At 52.4% G+C, this 14293-nt stretch overlaps 1 protein-coding gene across 1 annotated transcript in view; it reads left to right on the top strand.

Annotated features, from left to right (window-relative positions):
- Positions 1-13400, top strand: part of ACAN (aggrecan) — a 61552-nt gene extending 48152 nt beyond the window's left edge. Inside the window, exons 13-18 of the mRNA XM_072950756.1 lie at positions 6293-6406; positions 9502-9660; positions 10091-10173; positions 11010-11154; positions 11989-12171; positions 12589-13400. Coding sequence (XP_072806857.1) covers positions 6293-6406; positions 9502-9660; positions 10091-10173; positions 11010-11154; positions 11989-12171; positions 12589-12665 — 761 coding nt within the window. The 3' untranslated portion in view covers positions 12666-13400. The remainder of the gene's footprint in view (positions 1-6292; positions 6407-9501; positions 9661-10090; positions 10174-11009; positions 11155-11988; positions 12172-12588) is intronic.
- Positions 13401-14293: the final 893 nt, after the last annotated feature.

Below are 14293 nucleotides of genomic sequence, written 5' to 3' on the forward strand. Positions count from 1 at the left end.
GGCAGGGTTTAGGACCACTTTTTGCCCCAAGGGAGATAAAACAGACAGTGCTTGTCACCCCCAGCTCCAGGATTCATCGCTGCAGGTCAGCTGTGACCCAGCAGTGCCCCACCCCTGGGATCTCTGTCCTTAGTCATGGGTCAAGCAGGTTGGGGGATGAGTGAGGAGCCTGGGGGGTCTGCTGATGGGAGGTGGCCCCCCAAACGAGATGATTAGAATCTGCCTGTCACTCCCTGAACACCTTGAGGCCTGTGGCCAGGAGGACATTTCAGCTCACTAACATCTCCACTGTTGAGGAAAGAAATGTCCAGTTCCCTCCAAGCTCATATTCTTGGGTTAGCATCCACTGCCCCTACACCCTTACCCCCTCCTCTGACTGAAGTCAGGAACCAGAGACCCAAGGCCTTTCTTAAAAGCACTTCATTCCTAGGACATATATAAAATGCCTTTATATCGTGCACAAAGAAGGATTCCGTGTTTATAGATATTAATATGCAAAATAATATCTCATGGTATATTATATATTCATATAATATAAATATGCTGTATACTTGGCACTTACACAAGAAATATATATTTATATATAAACCAGGCACTAGGGTGGGTATCTATTCACTCTCTTCCCCTCTGGGGTCAGCCTCTTTGGGGCCCATGACTGAGACCGCTATGGGCCTCCATGGCCAGAGAAGGTGGGCTTTCCTAGGAAGGTCCTGGCCTTAGTATTTCCACTGGACCATAGTGACCCAGGGGTTGTAAACACAACCCCCTGTCATCCACCCCAAAGGGGAGGGCAGAGCACTGCCTCGTCCTGGGAGAGGCCACCCCCGATGAAAACCTGGAGGAGCCCTGTGTGCTTTCCAGCAAGCAGGACTGAGTCCTCAGTCAGCAGTGGGAGTGGCACTGTCTGTTCCATGAGCAGCGCCCCTGATGGACATCTGGCCAGGTGTGCATACACTTCCTCCCCTCTGGCTGTGCAGGAAGAGAGTGGCAGGGCACCCATCTTGAGTGAAGCATTATGGAGCTCAGCTCTGTTGGCCAGCTCAGCCTGGGGCAGTGAGGAACAGACGCAGAGCCCAACAGGACTTCCGGGAATGAGGCAGTCACCAGGACCAGAACCCCTTTGCCCTCTTTTAGTGTCTTCTGACACCTCTCTCCATTCTTAGCAACTCCTTCCCCAACCTGATACTTGAAGCAAAAATGTGACGCTATATCAGAAGTCACAGCCAGGCTGGTCTCCTGGCACCTCTGAAATTAGAAGTAGGTGACAATGGATCTTAACTAATCTGCTGTAAGGATGGCTTTTCTCTGATCGTGTATATTTCCAAACAGCTTCCTTTCCCACAGTTTCTTCCCAGGGAGCTCTGATAGCTTGGTAATTATCTCCATTTGAAAGTGCAGCACAGAGAGGTTAAGTGATTTGCCTAACTCCACTGAGTGAGTCCAATCAAGAATTGAGGTCTTCACTGTTTAACACACTTGGCTGAATAAGAAACCTTGTCTTGAACATAATAACCAGTTACTGCTCTCAAAGAGCTAGAATCTGAACTTCAGAAGGACCAGAGTGAAGAGCTACTGTAGAATTGGAATTGGTCCAACCAGACACTCACAGCCAAGTCCTCACTACGTCATTTGTAAGTAGGGTCAAAGGTAGTGGTTCTCAGCTTTAAAAAATTCGGATGCCTGGACCCCATTCCCACAGATTCTGATTGGAATGGTCCTGTGCCTGGCACTGGGGTTTTTTGAACTCCCAGGTGACGCTAATGTGCAGACAGAGCTGAGAAACACTGCTGTGAGGATTAAGATCATCTGTGTACATCTGACCGGTTCCCCTTCCCCATCTCTCATTCCATGGATTATGAAAAGCTATGTCATTTCTAAAGAGCAGGTGGTAAGAGCCATTGAAGAGCCCATGACTATACCGCTAGGGTCCCAGGTCCTGCCTGTTCAATTTAGCTTAAGACTTGATACTTCCAAAAGGACTGCAGATAAGTGTCCAGTATTCACAGATGACCCACCTGTCTGTCATCTTGCACTAGAACCAGGAACCATAGGTCGTTGAAAGACCATATACATCAGTGTCATCTTGTTTAGTCAGTGTTCCGTAAACAAGTTCCATAAACAAGATTAATAAATTACTAATCTGTACTCTTCACATCAAAATTAACATGTTTAATGAATATTCAGATTCTTTAGCAATTAAAAGCAGGACTATCCTATTTGGATGCACTTGTAAAGCAGAAACACCCTCCCACCTCCTTTGCAATTTCAGTATTTCCTGTGGGGATTCGATTTCTGCTTCTGAGGTTTCAATCCTGGCTACTCCTTAGAATCACCTGGGGTGCCTTTAAGAAGCACCACACCTGGACCCCACCCTGAGCTATTCTAATTCAGTTGATCTGGAGAGGGACTCTGGAGTTGGTACTTTTAAAAAAATATTTAAATTAAAAAAAAATTTTTTAACTACCATTATAATACTTATGTGCAGCTAAGGTTGAGAAATAATATTCCATTCAGATTTCACATCAAATTTCCCAGGAGTCACTGGCGTTGCATGGATTTCTCTAAACTTCTTGGTTAGAAGGGCATGAACTTAAAATTTAATCAGCCTTTTTTTTTCTGTTTTACTGACATTTTTCACTTTGTGGACTTGGGGCTCTGATCTATGATCTTTCATTGTCTCCTCCCCTATGTTGATGTTTGAATTCCAGTGAAACATTATCCCTGAGGGGTAGGGGGGAAATGCTTTCAAAACAAGTGAAAATACAGGGTTACAAGTGAAAATGCAAATTACACCTTACTGACTTGACTTAACCAAGTTCATGGGCAGATGTTAACAGGTAACCAATTGAATTTAAGAAGTAGGATATCAAAGTTACATTCAACATCAATCTTTTAAATATAAAAGACTGGATAATCTCAAGAACTGTAACATTTTAATTTAATCATGTTTGTTTTCAAAGCCTATTGGAACTGATAAATATGTTCTTATAATCCTTCCATCAATTGTGATACACCAGAAAGTGAGTATATTTACTCAAATCTGTTCATCCTGATTGACCCTAAGTCTTTGCAGGGTGCAGAGCATCTATTGAGTTAAGAAATTGTCTTTGTGCTTCTTGAGGGGATTTTTTTTCTATCCTAGTCCAAGAAAGTTATGTTCAAGATCACCACATACAGCTGCACAGGTTGTGCACTGAACAATTTGAGGAGTCTCATTCATACCATAGTCTTTGAGTGCTAACCCTTTTAGTTGGATATTACTTGAGTAAAAGCACCAGCTGTCACTCTTCATTCAGACTTTTCTATGCGCCAAATAAACTAACTTGGAGGTCCTGGGCTCTGACATAGGCAACAGCTGGACAAGACCTATTCAGGGTGGAGGGCTGAGGTCTCCAATTCAGAAGTGATTGTTTGCAAGTATCTTTATTCCCCTTGCCTGTACCAGGAGGCTCTCAGTTATTTTCTCCCTTAAATTAGAGATATCACTAGAGGGCCTTGTTCAAGAACAGACCATCCCTTTTGGTTACAGTAGTGGGAACAGGACTCAGAGTTCTAATGCTCCCTAGAGTCCCTGCTCAGTAATGACAGGTGAGCCCTCGGCTGGTGCAGCAGAAATGGTAATGACATGCTGACCTCATGATCTAATTCTCTCCTCCTTCTCCTCCAATCTGTCTCCCCCACTTACCAGTGTGGACAGGTCACCTCATTCGTCTCCTTATCTGTAAAGTGGCACAAGATGTCCATGCCATAGGGCCGTTGGGAGGATAACATGTGTGTGAGACAAAGTGTTGGGCTCAAAGATTCTTGAGAGATACTGGCTCCCTCTCTTTCCTCTCTTCCTTCACACAATCTGCCCAGAACTCTTCCCATCCTCCATCTGCTGTCACCTTGTCTGAGGTCCCTCAACTACTCACAGCAGGTCCCAGCCCACTCTTCTCATGATTCCAGAAGACAAGCAGTATCCTAATTGCCTTCACAGAAAGAGGTGGGCGATTCAGGGCCGGAGCAGCTCTTCAAGCCAGAGGAAGAGGAGAGCAGGCACCAAAGGCCTGAGTGACTAACGAGAAAGGCCCACACAGGATGCTCAGCCTTCTTCCTAGTGCTGAAAGCCTCTCTAAGCTGCCCCAGTGCCACTCATAGGCTCTCAGGTCTTCAGGATTGTGCCCCTCCCTTCCCCCCTCATCTGTGACTCCAGGGCCCTGCATGAAACAGTCCAGGAGCCTGGTTCCTTAAGTTTCAGTCCCTGCAGCCTTCTTAGATTCTGTGCCCCGGCCGAACACCAAAGGAAAACAACACTGCCCCTGGACTTCAGGCCATCTAGGGGGACGAGTGATGTGAAATAAGCCCCTGGAGCAGCTGGAAGCCACCTGGCCTGACCTCCCTCAGGGCCTCTCCCTCTCGCCCTCTCCCCCATGGGTTGGCCAGAGGCCCCAGAGTTCATATCTGGCTCTTCTCCCCACAGGCCACTCCTGTTCCCTGCTCTATACAACTGCTTTAGCGCCTCCATTTGCTTAATACCCCCTTGCCCAGTGCTTCCCATCTCCCATAATGACGCTAATGGACGAAAGAGAACAGTAGCTTTTCTGAAGCAGGAGAGCCTCCCCCAGCTTCCGCCCAGCCCACCAGCCTGACCTATTGCTGCTACTGCTGCTGCTGGGAATCCTGGTGCATGCTGGGAATCCAAGTGCATGCTGGGATTTCAGTCCGTTCCTCCATGCATTTTGGGTTTGCTTGGAACAGTTTCAGACTTGAAACTGTTGGTTTCTAGCCCATGGTGTACAGTCCCTGAAATGAAGTTAAGAATTTTGTGGGAAGAAAGAAATACCTGAAGACTTGAGATTTTCAGGCCATCCGTTGCACAAACTGAACCCTGCTCTAGATAACGTCTGTTACACACTAGTGGAAAGGATCCAGAAGAAAGTGCTTTTACCTTCTTCCCAGAGGATTGTCTTTAAGATCTGGTCTGCTCTCATGAGAGGTAAGAATGAAGTCCTGGAACATATTTGGGACGCTGCTTAAGTGGAGACCACCCACAGACACATCGGGTCCTGAAGGTCGTAGGAACACAGTTGCACATATTATGCTGCCCCTGGAGGCATTGGAAACCATTCACTGCAGAATTGTATTGATCTCCTGGGAAGAGGAGCTTCACAGTACCTTTTATCATGCTCCCAGGGGAAGTAACTCAGAAAAAAACAGCAGGTGCCTTTGAAGAACAAATAAGAAGACAGTAGAAGAAAATCTCTAGGTCTCTGACTTCTCTGAAAGATGCAGAAAAAACAGATTAGGAGATTCAGTTCTCACCTTGGCTAATGGATGAAAATTTGAGGCAAAGGCCAATGACTTACCAACATAAGTCCCACAAAGAAGTCGGCTCACAAAGAACGTCTTGGATCAGAAGGAAAGAAGAGTCCTCTGGGGAACAGAGGCTGCTGGGGACCTGCCTGTATCCCCGGCTCATGCTGGTGGATGGCCACTCGTAAAGTGCCTTGTAGGCTTCAGACACTGGTCTCCCACGATGCAGCCCTTCTAGAAATCGTGACTCATTGGAAATGTCCATGTTCTGAGGTCTTAAGCTGGAAGATTACATGGGAAATATTAGGCTGGGTTTCTGTCCCTCCTCATAAGAGAATGATGTTGGCTTCATCTTTAGAAGATATGCTAGAATCTTATTTACTGAAGACAAAGAAGGTGTCTGCAACCCCCTAAAATCTAACGAGTCTCATGTGAATATCCCATGCTGCCACTCTCTCATGGGCCTGTACTCTGTGAACCACTTCTAGTTTGTCTGTTCAGTATTGCACAACCTTGTCCTTTTTCCTTGGTTCATAACTATAGAGAAAGCTCGGAAAAGAAAGAGCTCTAACCAAGCTTCAAGAACTTGACTTCCAGTGTCCTTGCTCACTGCCATGTTCAGAGCCAATTCAGACCCCAAGGCCTCTTGAAATATTCACAAGAGAAGGCATCTTGGAAAAACTCCAACCTCACCCTCACAATAGGCATTTGCCTTCAGAAGCACCAGATCTCTTTACCCACTGTGAAACCTGGCTCCAATGCTCCAAGCTTGCTAACCAAGAATCACACACATCCAAGAAAACCCTTGTTGGATCTTTGGCTCAGCACTCCAAGATGGCGGCAGCAGCAGCAGCAGCAACAGTTCTTAGGAAGTCCAGCCACCCCTCCCAGGGCTCTGGAGAGCAGCAGGGTTGGCCACCCATAAAGAAGCTGCAATGCAATTGCGAAGCTGGAGTTGCCGACAGGAGTCCTAATGGTGGCCCTTGGTTTCTTGCAGACATTGACGAGTGCCTCTCAAGCCCTTGTCTGAATGGAGCCACCTGCGTGGACGCCATCGACTCTTTCACATGCTTATGCCTTCCCAGCTACCAAGGGGACCTGTGTGAGATCGGTACGGCCGTCTCGGCTTCAGCTAATGTTACTAACGCTGCACCCCCTCTTCCTCCCTCACCCTTCCCTGCTAACCACAGGTTCTAGGCCCTGGCTGGGGCCCCAAGATCCATCCAGACAGCCACTTCAGGGGCCACAACTGAGAAGTCGGCCCCACTCACTCCCACTCCTCCTCTTGCTGTTCCCTGCGGAAACCCTCCTCTGGGGCACTGGCTGATCTGACCGCAGAAGAGACACGCAGGCCAGACCAGCCTGCACTTTGGAAGGTGGGGCTCTGGGGGGCCTTTAAAACACTAACTTTCTCCAGGGCTTCCAGATGCCACCATCAAAGCTGGTGCATGCATCAGACTGAGAAGACAGAGTCAATTCCATGCATTTGTCTTGAAGAAAGCTGTGGGTGGGAGTCACTGGTTCTTGCTCCGGATGACAGCCACGGATCTTCCCAGCATGGTCACGGGCATGTGTCTGCCTGCTGTATTGCCCATGGGACCTTTGTGGCCCCTCCATGGCCTTGGGAGCCACTGTGCCACACAGGCCAAGCTGCCTTTCTCTTCCTCTCTGGCAAGAGCTATGGTTTGTGTGTCTGAGAGCTCCCATGTCATCAACATGCTCAAGTCATGCATGCCCAGGGACTGCTGCATGTCACTTGTCCTCATCACCACTGTGACAGCTGCCATGTCCATGCCACTCCTGTCCACGCTTCCTTTCTCCCCCCGACCCCTTGTGCAAGGCAAAAGGCTGGCCAGAAGGAACAGAGCCTCGTTGCAAGGAACAGGGGCTGCATTTCCCCTCTTGGGCCTTGCCAACCCCTCTGCTTCTGCCCCCGGGCCAGGCCCTGCCAGGGGGAGCTGTGGGCCAGAAATTTCCCAAGACCAGACTGAGCCCTCAGCTCTCTCACCTATGATGTTTCCTAGCCTCCCATTCTCTTGGATCTCAGGACCAGCCCAGCGCAGAAAGGGAGATGGGGCTTGCAGTCACTGGTAGCAATGGTCCATGCCGAACTGGAAGTGTTCAGGGGCTCAAAGCCATTTTCAGTGAGCTCTCAAGTTAGAGATCCCAGAAACTTCCAGACAGCAGCTGAAACGCCTAAGAAGTCTCCCTTTGATCCTGTGGGGAGGTAGTTTTGGATTGCATGTTCCTTGGAGGCATTGCCAAGGTTACATACAGACTAGAGGAGGAACTCAAGGCTTCTGGAAGAAAAGGCCTAGACCCTTCTCCTTCCCTGCAGCCTCCCACCCTCCACCTTCACTCCAAGACTCCCAAGAAATCGGTGCATGGGGTCTTGCCTGGGATGGGAGTGGAAAGTTAAAAGGATTTTCTCTCCTGGGTGTGATAATAGTTGCCACAGAGAGAAGGGTCTGGAATGTCCACGCAGACAACAGTTCTTGGGGGCCAGACTGGGAGAGGAGGCGCTCTGCCGGAGCCCACACAGCGCTCTGTATTCTGATGGAGCAGAGAGAGGGTGCCGGAGTCCCCCAGCTGGGCCCTGGGCCTGGGCGCCCAGCTGAGCAGGGCTGTGTCTCTCTTTCTGTTCCAATCCTGAACATTCACCACCCCACAGGCGCTTCATGCCTTGCCTCTGGCTCTGCTCCTTCTTCCAGTCTTCCTGGAATTCTGTTTCCCCGGAGCCTCCATCCTGCATGGCCCTGGCTCCTCCCAACCCAGCTGCACCCTTCAGCTGCAGCTCAGCCCTCAGGCACCGAGGTGGCCCAAGAACTGACCCCAGAAGTCAGCCTGGGATGATATATCTGGTCTCCTCAGGCGCTCAGCTACCTCTGAAGCCTCTCCACCTTTCTTTCCGAACCATTGGGGAAGGCACTGGCAGTGGGGGACCAGCGGCATCCTCCTTAGCCCTCCTGCCCCTCTGCCTCTTTCCTCAAAGGCTGCTGGCCTCTGACTCTTCTCTCTCTCTGGTCTTCCCAAGTGTCTGCCTTCCAGCCCTGCCAAAGCATCCACCCCTTCAGCATACGCATCCTTCCCCTCAGGTGCTGGTCTTTCCTTCCTAGAACAACCAGACCGGGGAGGCTGCCACACGGCCTGAGGGGTTCGTAGCCCTACACTCAGCCCCAGGGCCCTGGGGGACCGCCCTTCACCTGGGAGGCACAAGGGGAAGAAGAGAGGGTCTTGGAAATCCCTCTCTCCAGAGTTGTGCTGGCAGATGTTTAAACTGGCTCTCAAAGAGGAAGGAGGAGCCCTGATTTGTAGCACCTGCCAGTTTCTGCGGTGTGGCACTCCCGCCAGGGCCAGTTAAAACTACTGATGTGATGTCACTGAAGGCCGAGCTGGGAAGATACACTCCTGAGGGCTCCCCCAAGCCTGAGGAGCCAGCTCCATCATGCCCCTGCCTCTGTCTGTCCCTCTAGGTGGCTCCAGGAGCTCCAAACCAGTCCCTTCTCCTGAACTCAGAACCCATTACCAGTATAGGTTTGGGTGGAAAGCAGCCCCTCCCCTCTTCTCATCTGCCACCAAGAAATAAATGAAAAGCCAGAGTCCCTGGGTCATAAACTTTGAGCCAGGTGTTATGTGCTCTAGAGGCAGCTCTGATCAGTAGACTTGGAGCTCTGCGTCTTATTTCAACCTAAACAGACCAGTTTCTGCTCCTCTGTCCCCACCCACCCAAGTTTCCATCTCACGCCCCCAGCGCTGCCTGCTGCTGCCTTCACACACTTCCCCACACCTCGCTCTCTCCCTGGAGCCCGTCAGAGCCTCTGAACCATGTTTTTCCTTAAGCCTAAACACCTCCTATCTGCCCTCCTCTTTTCACTTGGCCTGCTGAACCCCACCAGCCCTGCAGAGCCGGCATCAACAGGAGAAAAGCTTTTTTGTGTGGGGAAGGGGAGGTATCAGGAAAAGAAAGGGTCCTTGGCATTTCCCAGAGGGTGGGAACATGCCCAGGGGCTCCTGGGGGTGAGCGGGGGCAGGGCCAGGCCTCTTGGCTTCCAGCTTGAGCCTCCATCCAGTTGGGCCCTCCCTTCCTTTGGGGGCGCGATGTGGAAGGCAGGGTGAATGCGGGAATCCCTGCCAGGAGACTGGCAGCCACCACCATCCCCAGTTGGCCTCCAGGCCCTCTCTTCAAGCTCCTGACCTGTGTTGCAGACCAGAAGCTGTGTGAGAAGGGCTGGACCAAGTTCCAGGGCCACTGTTACCGCCACTTCCCCGACCGGGAGACCTGGGTGGATGCCGAGAGCCGGTGCCGGAAGCAGCAGGCACACCTGAGCAGCATCGTCACCCCGGAGGAGCAAGAGTTTGTCAACAGTGAGTGCGCTGGGGCCTCAGGGCCTGAGAAGAGAATGGTCACACAGGCAAAGGGCCCCCCTCGTGGGAAGTCAGCAGACTTGGGCCAGTGAGGCTGCAGGGCTGAGGGCAGGGACGGAGGGAAGGAGGGGAGGGCATTTCCACAGCCTGAGGGGCCAGCGGCTCTGGCTGCACCCAGGACAGCCCACTGTCCACCAGAGCCAGCCCCGCACTAACCCTGTGGCCGTCACCAGTCCCTGTCAGCTCTGGGAGGAGGTTCAAAGTGCACTCCAAACATTCATGTGCTAAGACTCCTGTCAGGACCTTAGAAGCAGGTGGCACGCTCCTAGGAGCCCAGCCAGCTGCTGCCACCCTTCCATCCCCTCTGCCTCTATGAGCTCAAGTTTCTCAGACACCCTCAGGGTGCCCAACGACCACGTTCTCTCTGCAGACAATGCTCAGGACTACCAGTGGATTGGCCTGAATGACAAGACCATCGAAGGGGACTTCCGCTGGTCAGATGGACACTCCTTGGTGAGTTCTGCTGGGGGCACCCGGGACAGTTGGCAGCCCGGAGGAGGTGAATAAAGACCCGCCAGAGAGAGACACATTCAAACCACATGCAGACGTTGACTGAGCAGCTGCTGGCCCGGGAGCCCTGAGATCAGGGATTGTGTCTCGTTCATCTCCCCTTTAGAGACCAGCCCAGGGCTGGACAACTGAGTAGTAGCATGAAGGGAAGGGTGGGGGATGAGGAAGGCAAGGAATGAATGAAGGCAAGCCACCAAGAGGCAGAATGGAAGCGCTACAGGGTTCCTTGCCCACAGAGGCCTCGAGTCTACTCAAGGAGACTGACAGACAGCAACATAGGGGCCAGATGAACAGTACACGTAGTAAATGCTGGAGGTCAGCAGAGCCCCTCAGGGAAGGCTTTCTGGAGGAGGTGAATGTGAATAAATAAGGTCACAGGGGAAGGGAGCAGATAGATTAGAGGAAAGGGGACTCGTTTGTCCCAGAGACAGTCTACAGGGAGAAGCCTGGGAAGGCAGAGTCTGGACTTGGGAGCCATGTCTCTACCACCCAGTCCTACCCACGCGAGGCAGCCTGTGTGACCAGCCCCATCGGCCCATGTGGAAGAAGAGAGAGGCCTCAGCTCATGAACAGGGACTGTGAATCCCGGAGGCCCTGAGTTCCTGAGAAGGACCCAGCCAAGCTGTGTGACCTGCTCCCTGGAGGGTCTGTGGGTTCCACGGCTCCTAGGACAACCCTGACTGGACTCCTGGCAGTCTTGTGCCACTGCCAGGAAGGGGCTGGACGGGGGCCGGACTGCCCCTGCCCTCTCCTCACCTCTTCCCCGCCCCCACCCACAGCAATTTGAGAACTGGCGCCCCAACCAGCCTGACAACTTCTTTGCCGCTGGGGAGGACTGCGTGGTGATGATCTGGCATGAGAAGGGCGAGTGGAATGACGTTCCCTGCAATTACCAGCTGCCCTTCACGTGTAAAAAGGGCACAGGTAGGCAGCAGCCTGGGAGGGGTCCAGCGTGGATAGAATAAGACTCCAGGCTGTGTGACCTGGGGCGAGTCACCTTGTCTCCTGGCTACTGATGTCACCTCACCTGCCCACAGGCCGACTGGAGCTGACCTGGGGGGCTGATCCCAGTGCCAGCATCTCAGAGCCACTGGAAAGGGCCAGCCGAGGGTGGGGGAAGGAGGGATATGGGGTGGGGGACACTCCGAGGGACCATTTACAGGGAGAGGGTGAAGGTCACAGGCTTGAGAACTGACTCCCACTCCACACACACAGTGCCTTGGATATCAGCACAGAAGGTCACCCACGATGGCACGTGGTTTGGGGGCCTCCCTCTCTGGGGTTCCCAAGTCCATGAGTCGGAGTTGTCAGGTCCTGATCCTCAGTTCTAGGTCTGTGGACATGGAGGTGCGGGTAGGACACTCCTCACCTGCTCCTGGCCTTGTGCCCCCCGCCCTGCCCCCCAGGCCTCCTTTAGTTCCCACTTTCCCCCTGCACTAATGTTTTCATAAAGAAGTCACAGAGTCTGCCAGGCCCTCACCCTCCTTCCCCATCTTTCTCGCTTTTGTTTCCTTCATGCTGCTCTAAATCACTGGGGAACCCAGATGTTAGAATCAGGTTTCTAGAGTCTTAGCACAGCAGGAAAGCACCCCTCGGCCGGCAGCCAGGGGTCACAGCTGGGTGTCCAGGCTCCGTGTCCCATCCTGGGGCTCTGAGCTGTGTCATCACAGCCAGAGTGGGCCACAGCAGCTCATCACCAGCAAGAGTCATTATGGGAGGCCCTCTGAGAGCCCTTTCTGAAGGATGTTTGCCCCTCAGTGGCCTGCGGAGAGCCCCCCGTGGTGGAGCACGCCAGGATCTTCGGGAAGAAGAAGGATCGGTATGAGATCAATTCCCTGGTGCGGTACCAGTGCAACGAGGGCTTCATCCAGCGCCATGTGCCCACCATCCGGTGCCAGCCCAGCGGGCAGTGGGAGGAGCCTCGGATCACCTGCACAGACCGTGAGCAGCGCCCCACACAGCGCCAGATCCCGCCAACACGTCCTCCGCCCTGTGCCCAGAGCACAGCAGTGGCTGGCCCTCTCCCGGGATCCTGAACTACCCCCGTCGGCACCATCTGTGGGCTCAGTCATATCGCTGTCCCCTGCTCCGGGGGAGGGCTCACTTTCACCAAGGGGATGAAGGTGAAAGCGGGGTGGCCCACTTGCCTTTTCGACACCATCCCGAAGCCCCTTAGCCCAAGGTGGTGCCAAGAAAAATCAAAACCAGGAAGTGGGTAAAGCCTCAGGCTGCCGTCACGAGCCTCTGATTCCAGCCGGGAGGGGAGCTGGCAGAGAAGGGGCAAGATGGGGAGAGGCTAGGCTGGCCCACTTTATTCTCAGGGTTCACCCAGATTTTTCTATCTCCCTTTCACCCCAGCCGCCACCTACAAGCGCAGACTACAGAAGCGGAGCTCCCAGCCCCTGAGGAGGAGCCGCCCCAGCACAGCCCACTGAGAAGAGCTTCCAGGACATGCCCAGGATGCTGAGCCCAGGAGCCTCGCCAGGCTGACATCCCACACGGATGGTGTCCTCTCCTTGTCGCTTTCTGTCATATAAGGAATTCCATTAAAGAAGGAAAAAAAAATCCCACATTGTGTATGCACCCGCCCACCCCCCAAATCGCCAAAACTGCATCTAATTTTCCACCCAAATGCCAAAGCAAAGCAAACGTATTGTAACCCGTGGACTGAGTTTAGAGACATTTCTTCGATCTCCCGTCGTGCCTTTCCAGGGACCAGCGCAGGGATAGGGGGAGAAGGGGAGGGGTTAAGTTAAATAAAGAAGACTATTTTTTGTTTCCTGATTTTATCCAAGAGCAGTGCAATTGTTGGTTCTTTCACCTCCAGGGAGAGCTAGGGAGGAGGGAGGAAGGGGCAGAGGCCTGAGGGTGTGAAGAACTCGGAACTGCAGCTGAATGTATCGGATGAGAAGGAGTTGGAGGGCTGCACCATCGGTGTTGGGAGAAGCCTGGGGGCGGGGGTTCCGGCTGGCCAAGGGTGAGCGGGCAGCAGAGAGCCATGGAGGGGTCTTCTGCTGCGTGGGGGCCGAAGTCCCTCTGCGGGTCCCCCTTCCAGAGTCCTCTCACCCAGGTCTGCCTCCCTAGCAGGTATCCGTCTCGGCAGGACTGGGTGGGGGGCACTGCCTTCCAAGTGGGAGTGCCCCCCACCCCATATCCCTCCTTCCCCCACCCCCGGGACCGTGCAGGCACCAGGGTTCCGTGCACCTATTTATATTTTTGAAAACTAAAGATTATGATAATTATAATAATAATAAAGACATTGGAAGAGATCTATTTCTTTTCTTTTCCCTTCTTTGTCTAATTTAAAGAGAAGGCCACCATGGTCCAGGGTCTGCTGAAGGGGCTGTTAGGAATGGGGGCAGTGATCAAATGGCCCCAAATTCATGTGACTCCTGTTTGTTCAGAAAGCTTGGGAGTCACACTTGTGGTGCTTTATTGTTATGACGGTGCCTGTGTGCATGATGGATTCTGTGTGTGTCTGTCTGTGTGTGTGACAGCCAACCGGTGCTTGTGTGGCTTTGCCAGTTGGCACGCTGTCAAAGAACATCTCCGGTGAGGCATCTGGCCACTCTCCATAGTTTGGCCCTTTGATTTACACTGTTTGCTCACATAGGAGGAGTCGATTGGTAGAGTGAGTCCAAAAACAGAGGCAAAATCAGGATTTATAAGAGGGAAGAAAAAAAATGCAGAAAGCCTGGGAACTGTGAATCTTGCTTACACATTTTTGGGGTAAACTGGATGGCTAGCCACTAGCAAAAAGGTCTGGGAATCCTGCCCTTAAGCAGGCTGTAGGATATCAACAGAAACAATTTTGATTGTTGATGGATTCCCCCAACTGACCTTGAGTCGAGCTGGAGTGTGTGTGCCCAGCAGTGTCCTTCCACCAGCCTCCTCCTTAGGAGGCCAGGTCAGCGCCACCCCGTCATCACACTTACTCACCTGGCATCGGATTTGTGTTTGTGAAGGTGTCTGGGTGTTTGCATGTGCCAGTGTGAGTTTGCTGGCTGTCTTTTTGTGGTTGCATGTGGCTGAGTATTTGTTGGTGAATATATATATGGACTCA

Source organism: Vicugna pacos, chromosome 27 (genome assembly GCF_048564905.1).
Source record: "Vicugna pacos chromosome 27, VicPac4, whole genome shotgun sequence".
Classification (NCBI taxonomy): Eukaryota; Metazoa; Chordata; class Mammalia; order Artiodactyla; family Camelidae; genus Vicugna; species Vicugna pacos.